This window comes from Entelurus aequoreus, linkage group LG24 (genome assembly GCF_033978785.1).
Source record: "Entelurus aequoreus isolate RoL-2023_Sb linkage group LG24, RoL_Eaeq_v1.1, whole genome shotgun sequence".
Taxonomy (NCBI): domain Eukaryota; kingdom Metazoa; phylum Chordata; class Actinopteri; order Syngnathiformes; family Syngnathidae; genus Entelurus; species Entelurus aequoreus.
The window spans coordinates 22,675,269-22,700,486 of record NC_084754.1 but is presented as its reverse complement, the minus strand read 5'-3'; the positions used below and the strand labels follow the sequence as shown (position 1 = coordinate 22,700,486).

General features: G+C 38.8%; 1 protein-coding gene across 3 annotated transcripts in view; it reads left to right on the top strand.

The window, feature by feature from the left end:
* Nucleotides 1-2,879: 2,879 nt before the first annotated feature.
* LOC133641763 (phosphatidylcholine-sterol acyltransferase-like) overlaps nt 2,880-25,218 on the top strand; it is a 23,303-nt gene continuing 964 nt past the window's right edge. The window contains exons 1-7 of one of the 3 annotated variants that reach the window (XM_062035747.1): nt 2,880-3,028; nt 3,423-3,582; nt 11,844-12,000; nt 12,181-12,296; nt 14,219-14,314; nt 23,107-23,331; nt 23,405-23,600. In XM_062035747.1, the coding sequence (XP_061891731.1) occupies nt 3,432-3,582; nt 11,844-12,000; nt 12,181-12,296; nt 14,219-14,314; nt 23,107-23,331; nt 23,405-23,600 (941 nt within the window). In that variant the 5' untranslated portion in view covers nt 2,880-3,028; nt 3,423-3,431. Of the gene's footprint in view, nt 3,029-3,173; nt 3,343-3,422; nt 3,583-11,843; nt 12,001-12,180; nt 12,297-14,218; nt 14,315-23,106; nt 23,332-23,404; nt 23,601-25,218 lie in introns of those variants that run through there. The other 2 variants (XM_062035749.1, XM_062035748.1) reach the window with 2 other exon arrangements.

Below are 25,218 nucleotides of genomic sequence, written 5' to 3'. Positions count from 1 at the left end.
CGGAGGGAACCCACGCAGTCACGGGGAGGACATGCAAACTCCACACAGAAAGATCCCGAGCGCAGGATCTAACCCAGGACCTTCGTATTGTGAGGCAGACGCACTAACCCCTCTTCCACCGTGTTTATTTTTTGATTATTTATCTCGTATCATCCATTTTATTGCGTATAATAGCTATGCATAAATTATTTTAGGGTTCATCATCATCGGCGGTCACTCAAACGAGTATGACGATCCTCCTGGTAGGGGTGTATCCCTTTATGGAGGATGCCTGTGCGTGACTTTGTTTAACGTGGAGAGACTGGTGCACAGACAGTCACCACACGATCCTTGACAGATCCGGGTCAGGGTCCAGTGGCATGGAGTCCAAGACGACTGGAGACCCTTTTCTGCTGCAGCCTTCTTCCATCATCGCAGCTGTTGTGACGCTCCATAGGTTTAGCATTCATCCTCCGCCTGTTCCACCGTTGAGGTCTTGGGTTGTTATTTCCCCATAACTGGGCCCACATGGATGTGGGGGTGCCTTCTTCTGCCATTGCAGCCGTTGTGGTGGTTCTTACATTTACCGTCTTCCGCCTGCTCCGCCGTTGAGGTCTTCACCGTATCCCTGGCTAGGGGGCAGTCAGGTACTAGGCCTTTGCCAAGGGCCACCTGGGGTAACAGTAGTAAAGGGGTTAACCTCCTAGTGCCCCAAGACCCCATAGAGGAGCCTCCACTGCCGGATGCACTTTAACGTCATGCCAAAGACATTTTAGGGTTACTGTTATACACACAACACACCTTTATTGCACTGGTTGGTTAGAAATAAATACATAATTGAATCTATCTATTACACATTTTCCCTGCAAAATGTAGGCCTTTTATTTAACAATTCACAATTAAATGTGTCTTTTCTTTACCATGCCGCTGTGCATTTCTGGACTACCATATTTTTGGATTTTAACACGTCTAATGCTGGCTTAGGTCAGTCCCCAGTATAAAGTCATGATGCAATGCAATGGTCATCTGGCCTACTTAAAAGTAAACGAGTAAACATTTTTTTAAACTATATTTATAACAATGGCCCTGCGATGAGGTGACGACTTGTCCAGGGTGTACCCTGCCTTCTGCCCGAATGCAGCTGAGATAGGCTCCAGCACCCCCGCGACCCCGAACAGGACAAGCGGTAGAAAATGGATGGATGGATGGATGTATTTATAACAAACATGGTATTTTTATTAGAGTAAACCAGCGTTTGTGGGTGTTTTTTTGTCAGATGCAAAAATATTGTTTTATTGCTTGGAATGAAATTGAAATAAATGAATGTGTCTGCCAATATGGAGGATTATATACTGTATCCAAGATTAAATACTTCTCTAAACTGGACTCTAAGACAAAATGAATGTGATCCTACAAAGTACGTTTCCATGGAGGATACCTATTGCTGCTTCAGATACAAATACAGAAAGGTAAGATACACTCAGAATACTTGATTTATTTTGTTAAAAGCAAATGGGACCAAAAAGTATCTAATAACAACTTTATCAAGTACTTTTTAGACCCATTCATATCATAATTTCATTATGATAACGTTTTTATGAAAGCGAATGACTCCCTTCTTGTTCCTGTTATTCTAATGTGCAACCTAAATCCATCCATCCATCCATCCATTTTCTACCGCTTATTCCCTTCGGGGTTGCGGGGGTGCCGGAGCCTATCTCAGCTACAATCGGGCGGAAGGCGGGGTACACCCTGGACAAGTCGCCACCTCATCGCAGGGCCAACACAGATAGACAGACAACAATGATTAAAGCTGCACATATGAATTGAAGTAAAAAATATAAAAAAGAAGAAAAAACTCCAAAAGTATCTATGCCTCACCTGGTGTATAGTTCACCGCACGTCACTGTTACCAATTCACAATTAAATGTGTCTTTTTTTTACCATTCCGCTGTGCATTTCTGGACTACCATATTTTTGGACTTTAACACGTCTAATGCTGGCTTAGGTCAGTCCCCAGTATAAAGTCATGATGCAATGCAATGGTCATCTGGCCTACTTAAAAGTAAATGAACTATAAATTGTTGTCCTATACTAACCTCTGATAGATGTACTGGCATACGTGAAAACAAAGCCATTGCAACAATCACGCCGTGTATTAAATGTTTTTAAACATGTTACAAAAGACTGCAAAACTATTTCAAAAAGATAAAGTAGTTAATGATAGGTTTATGGGTAAGTCAAAAGGGTGGTGGATCAAAACATGTCAACCGATGTGTACACTAATTGTTACTGAATTGTTGGGGACATTGTATTGTATTGTATACCCATATACAGTCAAACTAGTATTATTGTTTTCTATTCGTTTCTTTTAAAAGTTATTTTCTCCACAATTCATAATGATGAATAGCGGACATTTTGCGAGGACCCTGAAGGCAACAGCAGCTGACCGGAAAGTGGTTGGTTCATCCAGAGTAGCCTCTCGAGGTGAGCGATACGGCATGTTTTTGGGTATCAATACCGATACCCGGTACTTTATATTTGATTTTTTCTTTTCTTCTTGCGATAATTGAATTATTTCGTGTCCTCAATTAGTTTATCATGATTATGGTCAGAATAAAACACATATCAATGATTTTAGGCAGTCAAAAATAATGTAATCAAAACTTATCTTAGAACAACTTAACAATATTTATTTCTGTCCCACAATATTAGACAATGTGACAATATAAACTAAATAATTAATAAAATAATTCCCATTTAATACATACAATTGTTAAAGAAAAATAAAGTCAATAGAGCATTATAAATATTTTTTTGAATCAGTTTTGCCTCCAAAAACTTTCCTCTGAGTTTTTACCAATATACCACAACTATACGTGAAACTAAACGTTTCCAGGAGAAATCTAAAAAATATCGATCTCATCACGCTTGTATCGACCATATACCAATAATACCTTAGTGTCGACATTTGCAGTCGATCCACCTCTCGTCGCCTCCGTATTGTCTGTTGGACTCCAGCGAGAGGACAGCATAGCCGCCCTTTCAAGTAAGTCACCTCAAACATCATTTTTCTACATTACACTTTTGTAAAATGTACTTTTATAAAGCCAACTACAATGCTACCAAATGTAAACAATGGTTGATCCCAATTCCGTGTCCTTAGCATTTGTACATAATGCTCCTACCCGGCCGGCATGGTCAATCATTTTCAGTGTGGTTGTGTAAATAAATAGCTACAAATCAATAGGGCAGTGGGTATCAAACAACACGTTTATTTGTCTTTTTCTGTGGGCTTTGTGGTGATTGTGAGTAACCGGCCTGGGCTGATTAGTTGAATGAATCATCCATCCCACAAAGCAGGTGTGTCAGAGGCTGCTAAAAAGTTTGTATCACTTGACTGTGGCAAAGGTAACATTTCTACTTCTTTGTTTCCCCCCCAGTCAAGCAACATGTGCTCTTTGGTGCAAATATGGCCTTCTGTGACATTTGTACTTCTGCTGGGCTTTCATCATGCCTCATGTTTCTGGATCCTCAATGTTGTGTTTCCTCCTGAGACGAAAGTTCAAGCCCCAGGCAACAGCACACCACCACTGATTATAGGTAAGTCTGCCTTTTTTTTCATTGTTGTTCTAGCAGGAAAATAACGCATGCTACTGTAGACTACATTCCGTGAAAAGCACACCCTCAGACAGTAATGTCACTGCTTTGCCTGACTGCCCGTTGCCAGGCGGAGGGGTCAGAGGGTTTTGCGAATGCCAGTTACCAATGGACAGCAAGGAGCCAAAAACACATAAATGTTGCGATTGGAATTTTGCCTATAATTCACAATCCTAATGAGAGACAAGAACACGTCTTTTTAATGCGTTCTAACTTGTAAATAAACTTAAATAAAAGTCTGCTTACAATGAGGCAGATGAGAGCCATGACGTCATTGGGCTCCATTCGGCAACCGTTCTTAACAACAAATTTTGTTCTTAGGCCCACTTATGAAGATTTTAAGGAGATTTTTGTATTCACCAATGTTTTCTTAGCTGGGATTTGTTCGTAGGAAAGAACACAATCTTCAAATGCTCCAGAGCACTCTGAGGGTGGTTTATTTGTTCTTAAGTGTGACAAGTTGCCTTACTTCTACTGTCTAATGTTAAATTAATATCATATATCCATCCATCCATTTTCTACCGCTTGTCCCTTTTGGGGTCGCGGGGGGTGCTGGAGCCTATCTATATACAAACCCCGTTTCCATATGAGTTGGGAAATTGTGTTAGATGTAAATATAAATGGAATACAATGATTTGCAAATCATTTTCAACCCATATTCAGTTGAATATGCCACAAAGACAACATATTTGATGTTCAAACTGATAAAAAAAAATTTGTGCAAATAATCATTAACTTTAGAATTTGATGCCAGCAACACATGACAAAGAAGTTGGGAAAGGTGGCAATAAATACTGATAAAGTTGAGGAATGCTCATCAAACACTTATTTGGAACATCCCACAGGTGAACAGGCAAATTGGGAACAGGTGGGTGCCCTGATTGGGTATAAAAGTAGATTCCATGAAATGCTCAGTCATTCACAAACAAGGATGGGGCGAGGGTCACCACTTTGTCAACAAATGCGTGAGCAAATTGTTGAACAGTTTAAGAAAAACCTTTCTCAACCAGCTATTGCAAGGAATTTAGGGATTTCACCATCTACGGTCTGTAATATCATCAAAGTGTTCAGAGAATCTGGAGAAATCACTGCACGTAAGCAGCTAAGCCCGTGACCTTCGATCCCTCAGGCTGTACTGCATCAACAAGCAACATCAGTGTGTAAAGGATATCACCACATGGGCTCAGGAACACTTCAGAAACCCACTGTCAGTAATTACAGTTGGTCGCTACATCTGTAAGTGCAAGTTAAAACTCTCCTATGCAAGGCGAAAACCGTTTATCAACAACACCCAGAAACGCCGTCGGCTTCGCTGGGCCTGAGCTCATCTAAGATGGACTGATACAAAGTGGAAAAGTGTTCTGTGGTCTGACGAGTCCACATTTCAAATTGTTTTTGGAAACCGTGGACGTCGTGTCCACCAAACCAAAGAGGAAAAGAACCATCCGTATTGTTAAAGGCGCAAAGTTGAAAAACCAGCATCTGTGATGGTATGGGGGTGTATTAGTGCCCAAGACATGGGTAACTTACACATCTGTGAAGGTGCCTTTCAGCAAGACAATGCCAAGCCACGTGTTACATCAACGTGGCTTCATAGTAAAAGAGTGCGGGTACTAGACTGGCCTGCCTGTAGTCCAGACCTGTCTCCCATTGAAAATGTGTGGCGCATTATGAAGCCTAAAATACCACAACGGAGACCCCCGGACTGTTGAACAACTTAAGCTGTACATCAAGCAAGAATGGGAAAGAATTCCACCTGAGAAGCTTAAAAAATGTGTCTCCTCAGTTCCCAAACGTTTACTGAGGGTTGTTAAAAGGAAAGGCCATGTAACACAGTGGTGAACATGCCCTTTCCCAACTGCTTTGGCACGTGTTGCAGCCATGAAATTCTAAGTTAATTATTATTTGCAAAAAAAAAAAAAAAGTTTATGAGTTTGAACATCAAATATCTTGTCTTTGTAGTGCATTCAATTGAATATGGGTTGAAAATGATTTGCAAATCATTGTATTCCGTTTATATTTACATCTAACACAATTTCCCAACTCATATGGAAACAGGGTTTGTAGATCAGGGGTGGGCAATTAATTTTTACCCGGGGCCGCATGAGCAACCCGAGCACTGCTGGAGGGCCACACCGACAATATTTCAATTAAATTTTGCTCAAATTATTTTTGATATACCGTCAAATAAATAATAATAATAATATTTTCATTTAACCTAACTTATCTTTATACAAAAGCAGATGGCTTTTGATGGTTTTATTTTTAACACTTTCTTACACAACACTTCCTGATGTATAATACCATGCAAAAATTTCAATTTCTGTCACTTTATCCTGCATCCTCTTTGATGTGAACGTAGCACGCCTGTAAGGTGATTGGCGAAGAAGGAGGAAGCGTTGCTGTTGCGGAAATGAGGAGTGAGGATAGATGTGCGTGTGGAAAGAACGAGATAAGTTGAGCTGTGTTAGTATAGGTTGCTCAATAAAAGTTTAAAACGAGTGTCAGACTTTGTGTGCACTTCTTCTGGATGCTACAATTGTTGCCAGAAGTGGGATGAAATGCCTCCCAGTTCGCCTTGCCATCAAACCTGGGAGTCTTCATTGAGGGCGGAATTCCCCCATGCCAAGCAGCGTGCGATGCACCTGTGACACTGCCTCTCTCCTTCCTATATTATAATAATATAGATAGATAGATAGATAGATATCAGACAGACATATAGCAAAATGAGCAATATATAGACATTTCCAAATACCCTGTACGCACACAATCAGAAATGACGGGGCGTTGATTTAGTGATTGGTGACTCTTTAAAAGACCAACATCTTGCTGCTACTGCAAGATGCTGCAAATTGTGCCCTGGAGAGGGAGCGCACATTTCACCACCATGTAGACCTATTTGCCCAAAGTGACGAATATTTATTTGAACGCTTTGGACTATCCTCAGCAGTCCCCCCTTTCTTGAACTTACGTTTTGACATTATGTATTTCCCCCGCGGGATAATACGAATTTCTCTTCCGTAATTTGTTTGTGTTTTCTCCGTGTGTCTGATGTTCGGCTTTTCCGCCGGAATTGGGCCCTTATATGGGGAATTAAGGGGGTTTACCTATGCAAATTACGCAAATAAGGGTGTTTACATATGCATATTGGGGAAATAAGTGCGTGTGTATATGCAAATTATGATGGACATGCACGCGCTAACCATTTGGAATTCAGCAACTTAAGTACAGCAGGTGGGAACAATTTGGCCATTTAAGAACACGTCATGAATTTGAATGGACTCTTCTTAGGAAATCACTTAGGAAGAAAGATAAGAGGAAAAGTTCGGAACTTATTGCTGAATGGGGCCCATTCTGTCTATTCCGAAAATATAACCCATTAAAAAACATCCAAAAGGCGCCAACAATACTCTATTTACATTTCGTGACCTGAATATTAACCAAGTATTAGCGATGCTGTTATTACAAGCGCTAACGTTGAAGACCTACTTTTAGTGGCGTATTGATCGCAGAGAAGTAACAAGCTTATGCTGCTATATTGACATCAGCCAGGTACTGTACCCAGGGAACAAAATACCAACTTGAAAATTCAGGATCCGTATAAATCAAAACAAGACGAGACAAGGCTTGGGCATGGGGCTGGAGATGCACGCTACAACAAGACATTCTGGCACAGAACAAAGGGAAACGCGGACTATAAGACACATGGGGGTAATGGGCAACAGGTGGAAACAATCAGGGATCAGGGATGACGTCAGACTGATAACACAAGAGGAAAGGCAAGTGACCTGAAACGAAAAGAGAGTTACTTTTCAAAATAAAACATGAATTTCACAAGACAAAAAACCAAGACAAGACATCCCTCACCGCGGTGGGACACTGTTTTCTTTATTTCCATGACTATTTACATTGTAGATTGTCACTGAAGGCATCAAAACTATGAGACCTGGGAAGTGAAAACCATTTCAGGTGACTACCTGTTGAAGCTCATCGAGAGAATGCCAAGAGTGCGCAAAGCAGTAATCAGAGCAAAGGGTGGCTATTTTGAAGAAGCTAAAATATAAAACATGTTTTCAGTTATTTCACCTTTTTTTGTTAGGAACATAACTCCACATGTTTTCATTCATAGTTGTGATGCCTTCAGTGACAATCTACAATGTAAATAGTCATGAAAATAAAGAAAACGCATAGAATGAGAAGGTGTGTCCAAACTTTTGGCCTGTACTGTACATTTCGTGACTTGAATATTATTTCACATTAGTTCTCGCAGCTTGCTGTGTCCTTCATTGACGCACAAGCTGAGTGATCCACCGCTGAGTGTTGTCAATGTTTTTTTTCTTTCTCTGAGCTCGCAAAATAAATCATGCCTCTCACTTTGATAGTAAAATGATGTGGACATTGACCGAGAAGTTGGTAAACTTTGACAGCCAATTTAGACCCGTAAATGGCGAAAAAGACCCGAAAAGACGCTTCGTTCCACCCCCCTTTTTTTCTTTGCAAGGATTTTGATTAAATAATTCTTCATCTACATTGGAATATATCATTTTAACAGTCGGCATCCCAGTGAGAGACGTTTTATGTTTGTTGGCTCATGTCTGCAGTGAGTAGTAATCAGTGATGTTGTGAAAGGAAAAGCGTGATGCGTATGTGAAATTAACGCACCACCGTATGCTTAAAATGAGCAAAATACGTAAATATTGCATGTTATAATGAATATGCCTGATATACTTCATGTATATAAAACCTTAATGGAGGTGTTTGGGTGTTTTTTTAAAGCGCTTTATAGGCAGAATAGAGCGACTCCCATAGGCTCCACTGTGCACAGAGTTTTGGTCGCATTTATTTACTACTTATAATGCATTAAAAAAGAAAAACATGTGTGACTGTCTCACATAAGGATTGCGAATCTTTGAAAAAATTCCCCCCAAAAAGTGCAGTTCCCTTTTTAAAAAAAAAAAAAAAACTGCACCAGAGAAATGCTGCAAGTTCACTGAATAAAATTGAAGTTTTCCAGGCTACTAGACAGGATATTTAATTTGTGTATATACTTTTTTTTTTTAAAGGGGGCTTTAGATTAATGTAATATTTTCTGACTTATAAATGTTACAATGTCGGATACTTGTGTTAAAAAAGTGTCAAATCATACGGTTCATGCATTTTGGCATGAGTTTGAACACAGTTCGGTTGGCTGACTTTTCCAGTCTGGCTATGTTGTGACATCACAACGAAGTGGACGTACTTATTTGGACAATAAGTCAAGCTATAAGCCAGGGGGGAGGAAGTGTCCCCCCCGCCCCCCATCTTCTTTATGTTATGATACGCAAAAGTAATATAGGATAAAGTATTATTTTCATCTAATCTTGCTTGAAATTTGCATAATAACATCGACATGCAGTGAAATTTTTTTTATGCATGTCTGAATCCATCGTTATGTGTGCAGGTGTACCTAATGTGGTGACTATGTGAATCTATATAATGTTTAAGAAGATTATTTTTGACCTGCGGGGAGTCTCTGGGCCCCCTGGGGCGGGGCGTCACGTCTTTCTGCCCGCATGGGGTAAGGTCTCTCGCTGGTTTGGGGGCTGGCTGTCTCTTGCTTCTCCCGTGCCTTGTCCTCTGCCGGGCACGTCTGTCTCTACAGCCTGCCCAGCAGCACGGTGGGCCCGGTTCTGGGGGTCCTGTTGCTGGCCTGCCTGCATAGGGCCGGTGGTCCCTTGTTCCCTGGGTACTGCACCTGCTGTCTAGGTGGCTATGCATGCATAGACTCTTGTATATAATCATGTTTCATCGAACATATATTAACAGTGTCCCCCCGCCATATGGAAACTGGGTAAAGCACGGCACACTGATAAAGCTTAAAAGGGAACTTCACTTTTTTTGCAATCTTGCTTATAGTTTACAATCCTTATGAAAGACATGTCAACGGATGGATTTTTTTTAATGCATTCTAACTTGTAAATAAAATTTCGCTTACAGCGGAGCCAATGTGAGGTCCTCTATTTCGCCCATAAAATCCAATAAATAACCATTCAAAAACCACCAACAATACTCTATTTACATTTTGTGACTTGGATATTAAACAAGTATTAGGGATATTTTTATTATAAGCGCTAATGCAGACAAACTATTTATAGCAACGCTGTGATCACAAGCCTGTGTACAATTTCGACATGATCGACTGGCGAGGTGTTTCCTCGCTTCCTTACTCCCTGGAAGTTTATTGTAGATCATAAATCATGCATGTCACCTGGACAGAAAAGGTCTGAGGACGTATAAGTTGGTACACTTTGACAGTCATTTAGGAAATGGTGAGAATGACACACAAATACGCTTGGTTCCCCCTGCAAACCTCAACCCGTCGCTTTGCGAGGATTATGGTCAATGTTCATCTAAATGGGAATATATGAACATCCTAGCAGTCGGCATCCTAATGACAGCAGACCTGGCACAGTAAGGGATGTTTTGTTATGTCTGTTGGCTCTCATGAAGTTTGCAGTGAGCAGAAATCAGTAAAGAAGAAAAAAACAAGCAAACATGATGCGTTTTTTCAAAGAATGCGCCGCATATGTTTAAAATATGTAAATATTAAATGTTATTATAAATGTGCCTGTTACTACATCACATATACTTACATCATGTAAAGAAACATTTTATGGAGGTGATTGGATGTTTTCTTACGGGCTTTATAGGCGGAATAGAGCGGCTCTCACAGTCTCCATTGTAAGCGGACTTAGTATTTAATATTTGAAATGCAAAAAAAAACCCATCCATCATGTCTCATATTGATTGTGAATGATGGGGAAAATACATTTGAAACAATTGTACTGTTGATAATAGAGGGAATTATTATTATTCATTATCCATTGTGCTATTTCTATTGGTATTTGTATTGCTCCATTTGTAGTGCAATAATGTTCCTAGTCATTTCTGTGTTATTACAATCTACTTCAGTAAATGCTTCTTTGCTATCTTTTTTCGTGTCATATTTGTACGTATCGTATTTGCTGATGTTGTTTTTGTTGTCTCTCAGTCTTATCCCCCACTTGTCCCCGCAATTTCCCTCCGTCTTTTTTCTTATTTCTATCCCCTTGACTTTAAATTTGCTAATACACATATTAAGGTTGGAGTTGCTCAACTTCAAGACCTAATTCAACAAGTTCTCAACGTTGTTTGAATGTATTGTGCCTGATGGAAAGTTCTAGTACTAGTGGGGCCACATGATCATGGTTTGGGTTTTTGTAAAGATTTTAAGATGGTTTTTTTTTTCCACTTAAATCAGTCAGTTATAAAATATGATGTCATAAAAGTTAAACAAATACATTTTGCAGTCCCAGTTCAATAACTAGGTTGTTTGAATCAAATTAGTAATGTGTAACACAACTTATACCTCTTTGCAAAAGTGCAAACTGTTTTATTCCATCTGGTACCAACAAGAACCCAGCATGGAACACTTTAGTGTTCACGCAACATAGATGTCATAACGTCATCAAAGCTCACCTGTATGCACGTATTCACACTCATTTTGGGAACAAGGATGAGGTGATAAAAGAAAGATAAACATATAAACCTATTTGTGGCAGCATAGCACAAAGATATGTTGAAGTTTCACTTTTGCATCTCATAGCACATAATTGTAGTGCAATCAAGGAACATTGAAGATTGGAACAGAGTGGGGTCACTAGTTTTTAAAGACAGAGGAGGCTAAAGTCCCAGTTGTAGTACTAAATAAGTAAAAAAAAAAGTGAAGGTAAGACTGCGCTAAGATTTTCTTCTGGTGTGGCGTTGCCTCCAGTTCCCACAATCCAGATTCCCTTTTAGTTTGTTGTATACATTTGACAGTCAGCCAATGAATTTTCTATGTATAAAATAATTTTCCCAGGACTAGCCCAAGAACCACACAACAACTACACCTCATAACTATCAAACTAGAGTTTAAATTTGCTTTGCAACCTTTCTGTCAAAATGAGGTTGCCCTTTCCAATACTGATCATGTGTTTTTCTAAAACCCCTGGTTTGACCCCATTTAAGCGGGACTTTAAATAGTAATTTTAGTAAATAGTAATTAGTGATGCTCTTTATTTCTCAAAGTACTATTTAATGATAATGTAGAATGCTTAAACTTTTTATGATAGCACTTATATCAATGCATCTCTAAAGGGATTTAATGTTTACATTGGATGCTCACCTTGCACTTGTTTGTCCAGTACCAGGAAACTTGGGAAACCGTCTGGAAGCTAAGATAGACAAGCCACATCTTGTCCATTGGATGTGCTACAGGAAAACCGATCACTGGTTCCCCTTGTGGATTGATCTCAACATGTTCATGCCCATCGGTGTAGACTGCTGGATTGATAACATTAGGTAACCTAGACTTTGGCTCATGTTACTGTATGTATTGTACATGTTTTATAATGTTGTTTGGGTTTACGCTGTTCCCCAAATTTTAACCCAAATCTGTAACTGGTTAAAACCCCCTGATAAGACATTTGACACAAAGGTTAGAATAATTTTAGAGCTGTGAAAACAAATGTCTGTGTTCAGGCTTGTGTACAACAGGACAACGAGGCAATCATTCAACTCGCCGGGGGTGCAGGTGCGGGTGCCAGGGTTTGGACAAACCTATCCCATTGAGTTTCTTGACAATAACAAGTTAGCAGGTGAGAAACACATTTGAGCATTGTGTGCATTAACCCTGTTCTTTGTACAAATAGGTTAGATTATTAATTTTGCATGTATATAATTAGTGCACCGTACACCAATATCAATATGAAGTCATCTGGTACAGTTCCCCAATCATTGTCTATTTTGCCATACTATCATTTACATAAGTACATTTGAGTATTGTGTGCATTAAGTCCATACTTGTACGAATAGGTTAGATTTAGCTGTTTGCATGTTATCCTGAATTTCCTCTGTACAGTGGACCCGGAAAGTATTCACAGCACTTTGCTTTTTCCAAATGTTATGTTTTCCAAAAGGGAATAAATAAATGTTTATTCTCAAAATTTTACAGACAATACCCCATAATGTTATTTTTTTTACAAATGTATTTAAATTAAAAAAATAAAAATAACGTACATAAGTATTCACAGCCTTTTGCAGCAATTACAGCTTCAAGTATTTATGAATACGATTCCACAAGCTTGGTACACCACTCTTTGGACAGTTTCACCCATTCCTCTTTGCATCACCTTTCAAGATCCATCAGGTTGGATGGGAAGCGTTGTTTTTCATCCAGGATGTGTCTGTATATTGCTATATTCATCTTAGTTTAGTAAGGGAGGAGACTAAGAACCCGATGGTCACTCTGTCAGAGTTACAGCATTTCTCTGTGGAGAGAGAGGAACCTTCCAGAAGGACAATCATCTCTGCAGCAAGCCACCAATCAGGCCTGTATACTATAGTGGCCAAAAGGAAGACATTTCTTAGCAAAAAAATGTTTGCAAAAATACACCAGAAAGTCTCTGACGATGAGAAACAAAATGATCTGGTCGTGTGAATGCCAGGTGTCAAGTTTGGAGGAAACCAGACACCGCTCATCACCAGGCCAATACCATCCCTACAGTGAAGCATGGTGGTGGCAGCATCATGATGTGGGGATGTTTTTCAGCGGCAGGAACTGGGAGACTAGTCATAATAGAGGTAAAGATTTTTGCAGCAATATACAGAGACATTGTGGATAAAAACCAAAGCTTCCCATCCAATCTGATGGAACTTGAGAGGTCCTGCATAGAGGAATTGGCGAAACTGCCCAAAGATAGGTGTACCAAGCTTGTGGCATCGTATTCAAAATGATTTGAGGCTGTAATTGCTGCCAAAGGTGCATTAACAAAGTATTGAGCAAACGTTGTGAATACTTATGTATATGTGATTGTTTTTGTCTTTTATTTTTCATCCATCCATTTTCTACCGCTTATTCCCTTCGGGATCGCGGGGGGCGCTGCAGCCTATCTCAGCTACAATCGGGCGGAAGGCGGGGTACACCCTGGACTAGTCGCCACCTCATCGCAGGGCCAGCACAGATAGACAGACAACATTCACACTCACATTCACACACTAGGGCCAATTTAGTGTTGCCAATCAACCTATCCCCAGGTGCATGTCTTTGGAGGTGGGAGGAAGCCGGAGTACCCGGAGGGAACCCACATACATTTGCAAAATTAAACATTTTCACGTTGTCATTATAGGGTATTGTCTGTAGAAATTTTGAGGACAAAATTAATTTAAAGTGAAACCCTGTGAATACTTTCTGGATGCACTGTATATATGTATTGCGCTGTAAACCAACAATATAAAGTCATCTGATACAGTTCCCCAATTTTGCGGTCTGTCCAATCATTGTGTCCATACTGTCATTAACATAATTTTTTTTTTAGCATTGTGTGCATTAACTCTGTACTTTTATGAATACGTTAGATTAAGGTGTATATTTGCATGATACGAATTTCCTATGTACAGTATATAAGTATCGTGAGAACAGACTACTGTATCAAAGTCGCCTGGTACCGTTCCCCAATCATTGTGTTCATATTGCCATACTATTTACATACAGGTCAAATGTTGTTTTTGTGTTTTGCAGGTTATTTTCACTCTATGGTGCAGCATTTAGTCAACATTGGCTACAAGCGAAACGAAACCATACGAGGGGCACCGTATGACTGGAGATTAACTCCGAGTAAGTTGTCAAAACCTTGTTCACATGTTCACACAGAAGTGCATTTACTACATCTACCTTCGACGCAAAGAAAAAAAGCTCCGCTTCTGCTACCGGAGTTTTTGTTAAGTCTGAAGATTTTGACCACTGATTTGACCACTGATTTGCGATCACAGCCACAGGAGAGTCACCTGGCATCTTCGATCTGATTTTGGTCAGTTGAGAGGCACTGATACGCTGAAATAAGGCGAGTGGAAGAGCCGTTAGCCTCAAGCCAAAGGCGCCTCCTGCAGTTCAAAGCGGTTGCCTAGCAACCAAAATCTACGGCGAGTTTACAGCTGTTTTAAAGTGATCCCGACGTCGCAGAGTGATATAAGTTGACAGGCTGACACCTCAAATTGATCTCTGAACGGCGCAAGGTACGAAATTGTTGAAAAAACAAGTTAAAAGTGCCGCAAGTCGCTAAAGAAGTAACTGCCCTTAAGACATAAGAGGCGCTGACGTCAGTGACTGCCGCGATGCCAAAAGTTAAAGGATTGACTGGAAAGACTGATTTGAAGCTGGGCACAGGACATGATGGGATTCAAGAAGGGATACTACAAAAAATACTCCAGGAATTTAAAGAAGAAATGATAGAAAAATAAGAAGAATTGATGGATGGATGGAAAGAGGATATGAAAGAAGAAATTAAAGAAATGAAAAAAGAGAACAACTCCAGAAATAAAGAAGCCACTGAAATGAGCAAACAAATGAAGATCCTTCAAGAAGACAACAACATGCTGAGGAACATCATAGATGAAATGGATCAGGATAAATGAATGAATTATATCATTGTGACAGGGCACCGAATTAAACCAAGATCCTATGCGAAAGCTGTGAATAATGAAGGTGAACCAGATGAAATGGATATGGTCTCAGCAGAACAGCAAGTGGTCAACTTTCTGCAATCAAAAGAAATTGAAATTGACATTAATACCATCGAAACATGCATCCCACTGAACGGAAGAAACAACAACGCCACTCCAGTCGTGCTCGTGAAACTCGTAAACAGAAAATCTAAAATGGCATTGCTGAGACAGGGAAAGAAGCTGAAGGGAACAAGTGTGTACATGAATGAGCATCTCACAAAACGTAATGCTGGAATCGCCAAGAAAGCACGCGACTTGAGAAGGCAGGGAAAAATCCAGGGAACTTGGAGCGCCAACTGTAAAATCTACATCAAGCTGAATGGAAGTCCAGAAGCAAGAGTAATTGTTGTCCATGACATCAAGGACCTGGACAATTTTTAAAGTTTACACAGCTACCACAACAACGATGATAATGGACTCTGACAGAAAACAAGCACCTAAATTCAGCATCGACACTACTATGTTCCAAGGGACGACTAAACAAGAGGACCTAGATTCAGGATTGCATCCACCTACACTTATAGAGATTATTGAAACAACATGAAAGATTGTTGAACAAGAAAATATGGAACTAAAAAATTTCTGCAACAAAGATCACAAAAACCAGGATTTGGAAAATGATATAGATCCAGATACAAATTTTTTCTCCCACATCAGTAATAGTTGTTTTTATTATACAGATGATCAATATAATAGCAACATTGAATGTGATAACAAATTGTCAATTATTCATTTTAATAGTAGAAGCTTGTATGCAAATTACAACAACATTAAGAACTTTTTGGAACACATCAACGAACCCTTCAAAATGATTGCTGTCACAGAAACATGGATTGATGATAAGAAAGGAATAGATTTTGATCTGGAGGGATATGAACTAAACTACATCAACAGAACCAACAAAAATGGAGGAGTAGCTGTGTACGTGAAGAAGAACCTGAACTACAAAGGGGTAAAAAACATGTCATTTGCTATAGATAATATCTTAGAATGTATAACCATTGAAATATGTCAGGAAAAAAGCAAAAACATATTCATCAGTTGTATATATAGATCACCTAAGTCAAGTATAGAAACATTTGAAGAATGGATCAAGGCAACTTACATGGACAATGGTCAAAGAATAATGTTCTTATGTGGTGACTTTAATATTGACTTATTGAACCCCAACAAGCAAAAGTCTATTGATGACTTAATTGATACAATGTACAGCATCAGTCTATATCCTAAAATCACAAAGCCAAGCAGAATCACAGGACACTGCGCCACGCTTATTGATAATATTTTTACCAATGATTTTGATAATAACACTACAAGTGGTCTACTTATAACCGACGTTAGTGATCATCTGCCAGTTTTTACAATATATGATGGAAACTACAAGAAGAATATGGAAGACAAAAGGACATCTCGAAGACTATGCACAGAGAAGAGGATGACTGCCTTCAAAATTGAGCTACAAAAGCAAGATTGGGACAATGTGTATAATGAAAAAGAGGTTGATGAAGCATATGAACATTTCTTAAACAAGTTCATAATACTTTATGACAAACATTGTCCATGGATACAACTCAGTAACAAGCAGAGAAAGAATAATCAACCATGGATGACAAAATGATTAAAAAATGCTTGTAAGAAGAATAGAAAATTTATAGCACAAAGAACTAATAGAGGCAGAAATTAAGTACAAAAAGTATAAAAACAAGTTAACAGACATACTACGATCATGTAGAAAAGAATATTACAGTGAATTATTGGACAGGAACAAAAATAATATGAGAGCAACATGGGGCATCCTCAATAGCATTATTAAAAAGGGAACTAAGAGGGACTACCCTCAATACTTCTTAGATGAAAATTTAAAAAATGACAACATAAAGGAAGTAGTTGAAAGCTTCAATAATTATTTTGTAAATATTGGACCAAAATTGGAAGGAAGGATTCCAGACCCAGTTCCAATTGAGGACTATAATGATACCATAGAGCGAAATCCCAACTCCATGTTCCTCAGTAATGTGACACAGGAGGAAATAGTTACAATCGCGAAAAAATGTAAATCTAAGACTTCAACTGATTGTAACGGAATTGATATGGAAACGATAAAAAAGGTTATTGAAGAGATCTCAGGACCATTAATGTATATTAGTAACCTATAATTTCAAACAGGTACATTTCCAAACAAAATGAAAATAGCTAAAGTTGCACCAATTTATAAGACTGGAGACAAACATCCATTTACAAATTATAGACCTGTTTCTCTACTTCCACAATTTTCTAAAATCATTGAAAAACTGTTCAATAACAGATTAGAAAGTTTCATAAATAAAAATAGAATACTCGAAGAGAACCAATATGGATACAGAGCTAATGTTTCAACTTCAATGGCTTTAATTGAAATTACAGAAGAAATTACCAATGCAATAGATAGTAAAAAAATGTGCGGCAGCGGTTTTTATGGATCTAACTAAAGCATTTGACACAATTAATCACAATATTTTAATCAAAAAACTAGAACGATATGGCATCAGAGGGTTAGTCTTAAACTGGATAAGAAGTTATCTAACGAACAGGAAACAATACGTGAAGCTAGGCGAACACACATCTACAACGCTAAATATATCCTGTGGTGTACCTCAGGGATCAATACTAGGACCTAAATTATTCAATCTCTATATAAATGACATTTGTAAAGTTACAAAAGATTTAAAGTTAGTATTATTTGCGGATGATACAACAGCGTTTTGTTCAGGAGAGAACACACAGGAGATAATACAAATAATAACAGAAGAAATTAACAAATTAAAAAGATGGTTTGACAAAAACAGACTATCGTTGAATCTTAGTAAAACTAAAATAATGCTATTTGGTAACAGTAGAAGAGAAAGTCAAACACAAATACAAATAGACGGAATAGAAATTGAAAGAGTAAATGAAACCAAATTTCTAGGTATAATGATTGATGATAAATTGAACTGGAAATCTCACGTAAAAAATATACTACATAAAGTTGCAAGAAACACGTCAATAATGAATAAAGCAAAACATGTTCTAGACCAAAAATCCCTTCATATTCTCTACTGCTCACTAGTGTTACCATATCTGAGCTACTGTGTAGAAATATGGGGAAATAATTACAAAAGTACACTTCATTCATTAACGGTGTTACAAAAAAGATCAGTTAGAATAATACATAATGTTGGATATAGAGAACATACAAACCCTTTATTTATTGAATCAAAAATACTGAAATTCCACGACATAGTGAATTTGCAAACAGCTAAAATTATGCACAAAGCTAACTATAACCTGCTACCCAAGAATATACAACAATTCTTCTCAAAAAAAGAGGAGAAATATAATCTTAGAGAAAAACGTAATTTAAAACATTTGTTTGCACGTACAACACTTAAGACCTTCAGTATATCAGTATGTGGAATTAAATTATGGAATGGATTAAGCAAAGCAATCAAACAATGTACTAATATGATACACTTCAAGAAACTCTTCAAACTTAAAGTGTTTACAAAGTACAAAGAAGAAGAACCATGACAAACATTCTCAATTTATTTCATCCATCCATTTATTCATTCTTAAAGTAATCTTACTTATCTCATCATATGAAATATGACTTACTTCACCAATTATTATTATTAAATTCTTACTATTATTTATTTATTTATTTTTATTGTGATTACTTATGGAGTTTATTGGGAAAAAATTGTGAACAGGAAGTGAACAAAAAGTTTTGCAACTGTTATGTAAAGAAAAGGGGTAGGATTAAATAAGCTCTGCTTCTTCCTACTCCTTTTCGAACATGTTGAAAAGAGAATCTGGAAATTGTGATGTATCATGTTGTATGCTTGCATGTTCGAAATAAACTCAAACTCAACTCAACCTGTATGAGCCAGCACTGCATAATTATGCCAAAAATAATTACAATTATTTTTATCAGTGTTGAAATCACAAATATTAATCATAATTATTTATAATTTTTGGTAAAACAGTGTTTTACACAGATCAGAAATCTACTTGGGAAATCGTCGTCCCTCGCCACATCGCGCTTCAAATATTGTGGCTTGACCACATATTTTTTTAAGTGCATTCTACAACATTTTGGGCCAAAGTTAAGCATTTTCAAGCATGAAATGTGCAGCTTGGAATTTGGGACATGCTCTCCCTGAGAGAGCATGAGAAGGTTGAAGTGGGCGGGGTTGGGGGGGCGGGATTTAGGTGTGTGGGGGGGACGGTAGGGGGTAGCGGGGGGTGTATATTGTAGCGTCCCGGAAGAGTTAGTGCTGCAAGGGGTTCTGTTGTGTTCTATTGTGTTTATGTTGTGTTACGGTGCGGATGTTCTCCTGAAATGTGTTTGTCCTTCTTGTTTGGTGTGGGTTCACAGTGTGGCGCATATTTGTAACTGTGTTAAAGTTGTTTATACGGTCACCCTCAGTGTGACCTGTATGGCTGTTGACCAAGTATGCATTGCATTCAATTGGGGCTCGTGGGGGCCCGGTTGCCGGTGGGGCGGGGGCGGTCTTCCCGTCCGGTTGCGGGGGGTCTCCGGGCCCCTCGGGCGGGGCGTCCCGCCTTTCTGTCCGTGTGGGGTGTGGTCTCTCGCTGGCTTGGGGTCTGGCTGCCCCCTGCTTTTCTCGTGCCTTGTCCTCTGCCGGGTGCGTCTGTCTGCGGCCTGCTGCTGGCCCTTGTGGGCGGCGCGGTGGGCCAGGCTCTGGGGTTCCTGTCGCTGTCCGGCTTGGCTGCGTGGAGGCGGTGGCCCCTGGTTCCCTGGGCACCACACCTACTGTTTGTGGGATGGGCTCTCGGGGAGGCTGGGGCCGTACTCTGGCTCCCGCACACACTGGGAGTCAAATGTATTGTACATGCAAATTCACATATACTCACACACATACATACAGACATACATAGGTACCTACGCTCCCACATACATATACAAATAAATACAGTACATATTTACACACTCAAAGTTCGTACATCCACACGCACATTCATTATACAAACATACTGTATACACATACTGTACATATACATTCACTGTAAAAACATACATATACACATACTGTACATATACACTCACTGTACGAACACACACATACACATACTACACATATACATTCACTGTACAAACACACATACACATACTGTACATATACATTCACTGTTCAAACACACATATACACATACTGTACATATACATTCGCTGTACACACATATACACATACTGTACATATACATTCACTGTACAAGCACACATATACACATACTGTACATATACAAGTACATATGCACACATACACTCATGCACATAATCACGTTTCATTAAACATATATTAACGTTGTTGCCCTAGGGTAAACTGGGTATAACACATGGCACACTGACAAAGCTTAACCTATTGTTACTATAACAATCTACAAGGTTAATGTAGGTTGCTTCTCTTTCTTCCCCTCCATTTTTCTGCATTCTTTCGTATCTCAAGTTATCATTACGTATATGTATTGTTGCATTTGAACAATTGTATTGTTGATAATAAAGGTAAAGTATTGGTATTTGTTTATTATCAATAGCACTATTTCTATTGGTATTCATATTGCTCCATTTTTAGTGTAATAATGCTCATTGTCATTTCTGTATTTTTTTATTTATTTTCGCTAACTGCTTATTTGCTATTACTTTTACCATCATATTTGTACATGTCGTATTTGCTGATGTTGCTCTGTTGTTGTTGTTGTTGTGTTTGCTGTTGTTGTTTTTGTCTCTCTGTCTAATCCCCCTCTTGTCCCCACAATTCCCCCCTCTGTCTTCCTTTTTCACTCTTTCTATCCCCTCCTGCTCCGGCCCGGCTGCACCAAATGATAATATAAATACATTTAATAAAGTCAAAATACAAGTAAGGCAACAAGAGAAGTATCCTACACTTCTCTTTTGTAAAGTAAATCTGAACAGCCGATATGGGCATCTACATCTGCTATATGATTTGCCCGAGAAGCTGGGCAGGACATTATTAAAAAAAAATAAAAAATTGTTTGTGTGAAAAGCCGTACATGTCATGTGATTGGGGCGGCACGCAAAGGCAGTGCCTTTAAGGTTTATTGGCGCTCTGAACTTCTCCCTACGTCCGTGTAACACTCCATACAGCGGCGTTTTAAAAAGTCATACATTTTATTTTCTGAAAGCGATACCGGTAATTTCCGATATCACATATTAAAGCATTTATCGGCCGATAATATCGGCAGTCCGATATTATCGGACATCTCTACTTTTCGTTATTAATGGCAGCCAACATCATTATCGGGATTAAAATGTAAATGATTGTGCAGTCCCTCTATGAGCAGATTATCATTCAGCATATCAGCATTTGTTGATTCTTGCATTTTACCCCAGAGGAAAAATTGCCTCAGAAACCAACACAACTTTTTTCCCCGGACTATAAGGCGCACTTAAAATCCTTATTTTTTCTCAAAACTCGACAGTGCGCCTTATATCCTGGTGCGCCTAACGTAAGGAATAAGTTTGGTTGAGTTTACCCACCTCGCAGCAATTTTATTTGGTACATGGTGTAATAAGTGTGACCAGTAGATGGCAGTCAAACATAAGAGATAAGTGTAGCCTGCACTATGATGGATCTCAAGTAAACAACACCAACATTTTAAATGTTCCATTGAAAATATAGAACATTACACACGGCGCTCAAAAATCTATCAAAATGTTTTAGTACGACTTTGGTAAGCTTTGAAGCCACACCGCTTGAAGCATTGTCGGTGCGTTAAACACACGAGAATTGTTGTGCTGTGTGTATAAGGTAGGACATACTATCTGCCATTTTGTTTCGCAATATTATGTAAAAGCAACTTTTCTTACCTTCTGGTACCTTCTGATGTGTATTTGGGATCTGTGTAAATCCTGAAAAATTGCGAGCGTCCGCGCGGACGCCGTAGTCGATAAGCTTCTTCTTTTTCTCTATCTTCTTATGTGACGTTCATCCTCCGCTGTTGCCATTTATAATACAAGTAGTGTAAAGTTCTAACTTATATTTGTCAGTAAACTCGCCATGAAAGCGCTAAAACATACCGGCGTAGTGAGTTTACATTATTCACCCAAGGAACTTTAGTTTTTAGAGTTCCGGTCGGACGGTTTTTCACGAGACACAATTCCTGTGTGGTTGTTTCCGGATGAGGAGATGCTGCTCCGTCATTGACTTAAGTAAAGTCTGAATGTCATTAAAACAGTTAGCTCCATCTTTTGACACTTCTTCCACTCCCGTCCTTGCACGCTACACCGCTACAACAAAGATGACGGGGAGAAGACGCTGCCAAAGGTGAGCCAAGTAAATAAGACCGCCCACAAAACGGCGCATCCGGAAGATACTGTCAGAAAGCGGCTTGAAGATGATCTGTAAAACATAATCTATGCAACATTTTGACCAAAGAGCCGCCATTACATGTTATGTACACCACAAGGAAGTGATTTCCATTTAGAAAAAAAAAAAATGACTCCTTTAATGCACCCTATAATCTATTAAAAAAGATTAAAAAAATAGACCATTCATCTGCAGTGCGCCTTATACGGTGCGCCCTATGGTCCGGAAAATACGGTATATGGGCCTCTTTAAGTGCAAACTGTGGTACTAGTGGTACGCCAAAGAATCACTTGATTAAAGTACAGTGTTTTATTTTTATATATTCATTGTTTCTGTTCAAACTGTGGCCAAAAAATTAAGTATACTTGGTAAATAAAACCTCTGCCTTGTTTTTTTTAAGGTGGTACTTGGTGAAAAAAGTTTGAAAACCAGTGTTTTAATGTATTTAAGTAAATGTTCCAATTTTGACATGAGTGACAATTCTAATGATGATGATGCAATAAATGTAGATGTCATTTCCTTACTATGTTGACAGATCAGAATGCAGAGTACTTAATGAAGTTGAAGGAACTGGTGGAGGAGATGTATAATCAGTACCTGCAGCCTGTTTACTTGTTGGGACACAGCATGGGCTGCCACTATGTCCTCTACTTCCTCAACAGCCAGCCTCAGGCTTGGAAGGACAAGTATATCAGGGGCTTCATTTCCCTGGCAGCTCCATGGGGGGGCGCTATTAAAGTCCTCAGAGTGATGGCTTCAGGTAACGTCAAGTAAAGAGTGTCATTAGAAGGCAATATAAGAGACTTCTCACTGCATGTTGCCTTTCTTTTAAGGTGAAAATGACGGCATCCCAATGATTTCCAACATCAAGATTCGGGAGGAGCAAAGGATGGCGGCGACAAATCCATGGATGCTGCCAACAGAGAAAACATGGCCAAAGGACCACGTTTTCCTTTCCACACCAACTTTTAACTACACCTACCAAGACTACCGGCGCTACTTCACAGATATCGACTTTGAAGATGGCTGGTAGAGTAACAGATTTTAGTTTCAGCCCCTTTAGTGGCAATAGTTCTGCAGACATAAAGCCAAACAAAGTAACTGAAGAAATATTAATTATTGTGCAGTATTTAAATTACTCCCACATCAGTTAAGCGTTTTGAAATTCATATTCCAATTTTACAAATCAAACATTTTTAAAGTAGGGTTGTGACGATGGCAGAATTTCTATACTCATTAATTTCCAAGATTCTTGACTTATTCGATACCACGATTCAAATTGAAAAACTAAACCCATGTACTTTTAAATTCAATATTCTTTTAAAACTGATTCAAACGGTCAAATATTTAAGATTGCTGTGCTTCAACAGCTGTTTGCACAGAAAACAAATTGCAGTATAAGCATGTATCAAGAGGTGAACAGCAGTGGTCCATAGCCTCCTAGTATATCGAAACTAACAATCCCGTAAGATTGAATATTCTAAAAAAAACAGTGGCGTGGAGACTGCAAGTACTGTATATAAAACAATATCGTTAATATTTTAATGTGGTGGTAGTGTGAGATGTAATTTGTGATGAAAGATAATGAAAAGGCTAAAACATGTTGTCTCTAAGCAGTGTTTTCTTAGTACTTCTAGAAGTGATAAAGGTTGGGTTGCACACTGTGGTAATGCGCACTCCCTGGGCTTGTGGTGGTGGATCTCCGCTCTTAGTTGTGTGGCGAATCATTTCGTGACCACCTGTGTTTGATTACTGAATAAATGCATGATGCCAGATATACTTCTTTAAAATGTTATATGTACCTCTACATAGTAAATATAGCAACCGAGTCACTAAAGTGCATCACAAATAATTTCTGCCATGTCTTATTCTCTGACCACGTGTTAGATGTTGTGAAGCATAGTTAAGTCATACCTACAGTTTTGCTATGCTGCCACGCTTACACTGCAAAAAAGAGCTGAAAAAATATAAAAGCAATACATTTTAGGAAAAATTATAAGTTAGATAAATACAATTATCTGTCCATACAGCTAGTTAATTTTACTTGATAAGACATCCTAAATAAAGATTTGTATAGCTGGAATAGCATAAGATTGAAATAAGTATTCCGAAAACAAGCCTTATTCAACTTGCAATTCTTAAATGAAGCATCCTTGAGATGTTGCAGAATCTTTAAACAGGATTTTCTATGTGGGGGGGAAAACCATATCTTAATACATTTCTCAATTGTAACATTTTCAAACTAGAATCCATCCATCCATCCATTTTCTACCGCTTGTCTCTTTCGGGATCGCGGAGGGAAAGGGGGGGGGGGGTGCTGGAGCCTATCTCAGCTGCTAGAATAGACAACTTATAATTGTTCACGCTAAAATTAAGATTATGATGTAAAGTCCATCCATCCATCCATCCATTTTATATCGCTTGTCCCTTTTTTGGGGTCGCGGGGAGTGCTGGAGCCTATCTCAGCAAATAAAATTGTAACTCGTGGCAATAATAATTTGCAGTGTGCATTGTTTATGAGCGAGGACAAACTGGAAGCGCCAAATTAGCTTTCGTCACAACCTTCCACGAATTAGTAAATATTTGGGACAGCTGACGTTTTTCTTCAGTGATCACGCGGTGAGAATTGAAGTGGCTCGCCGAGGTA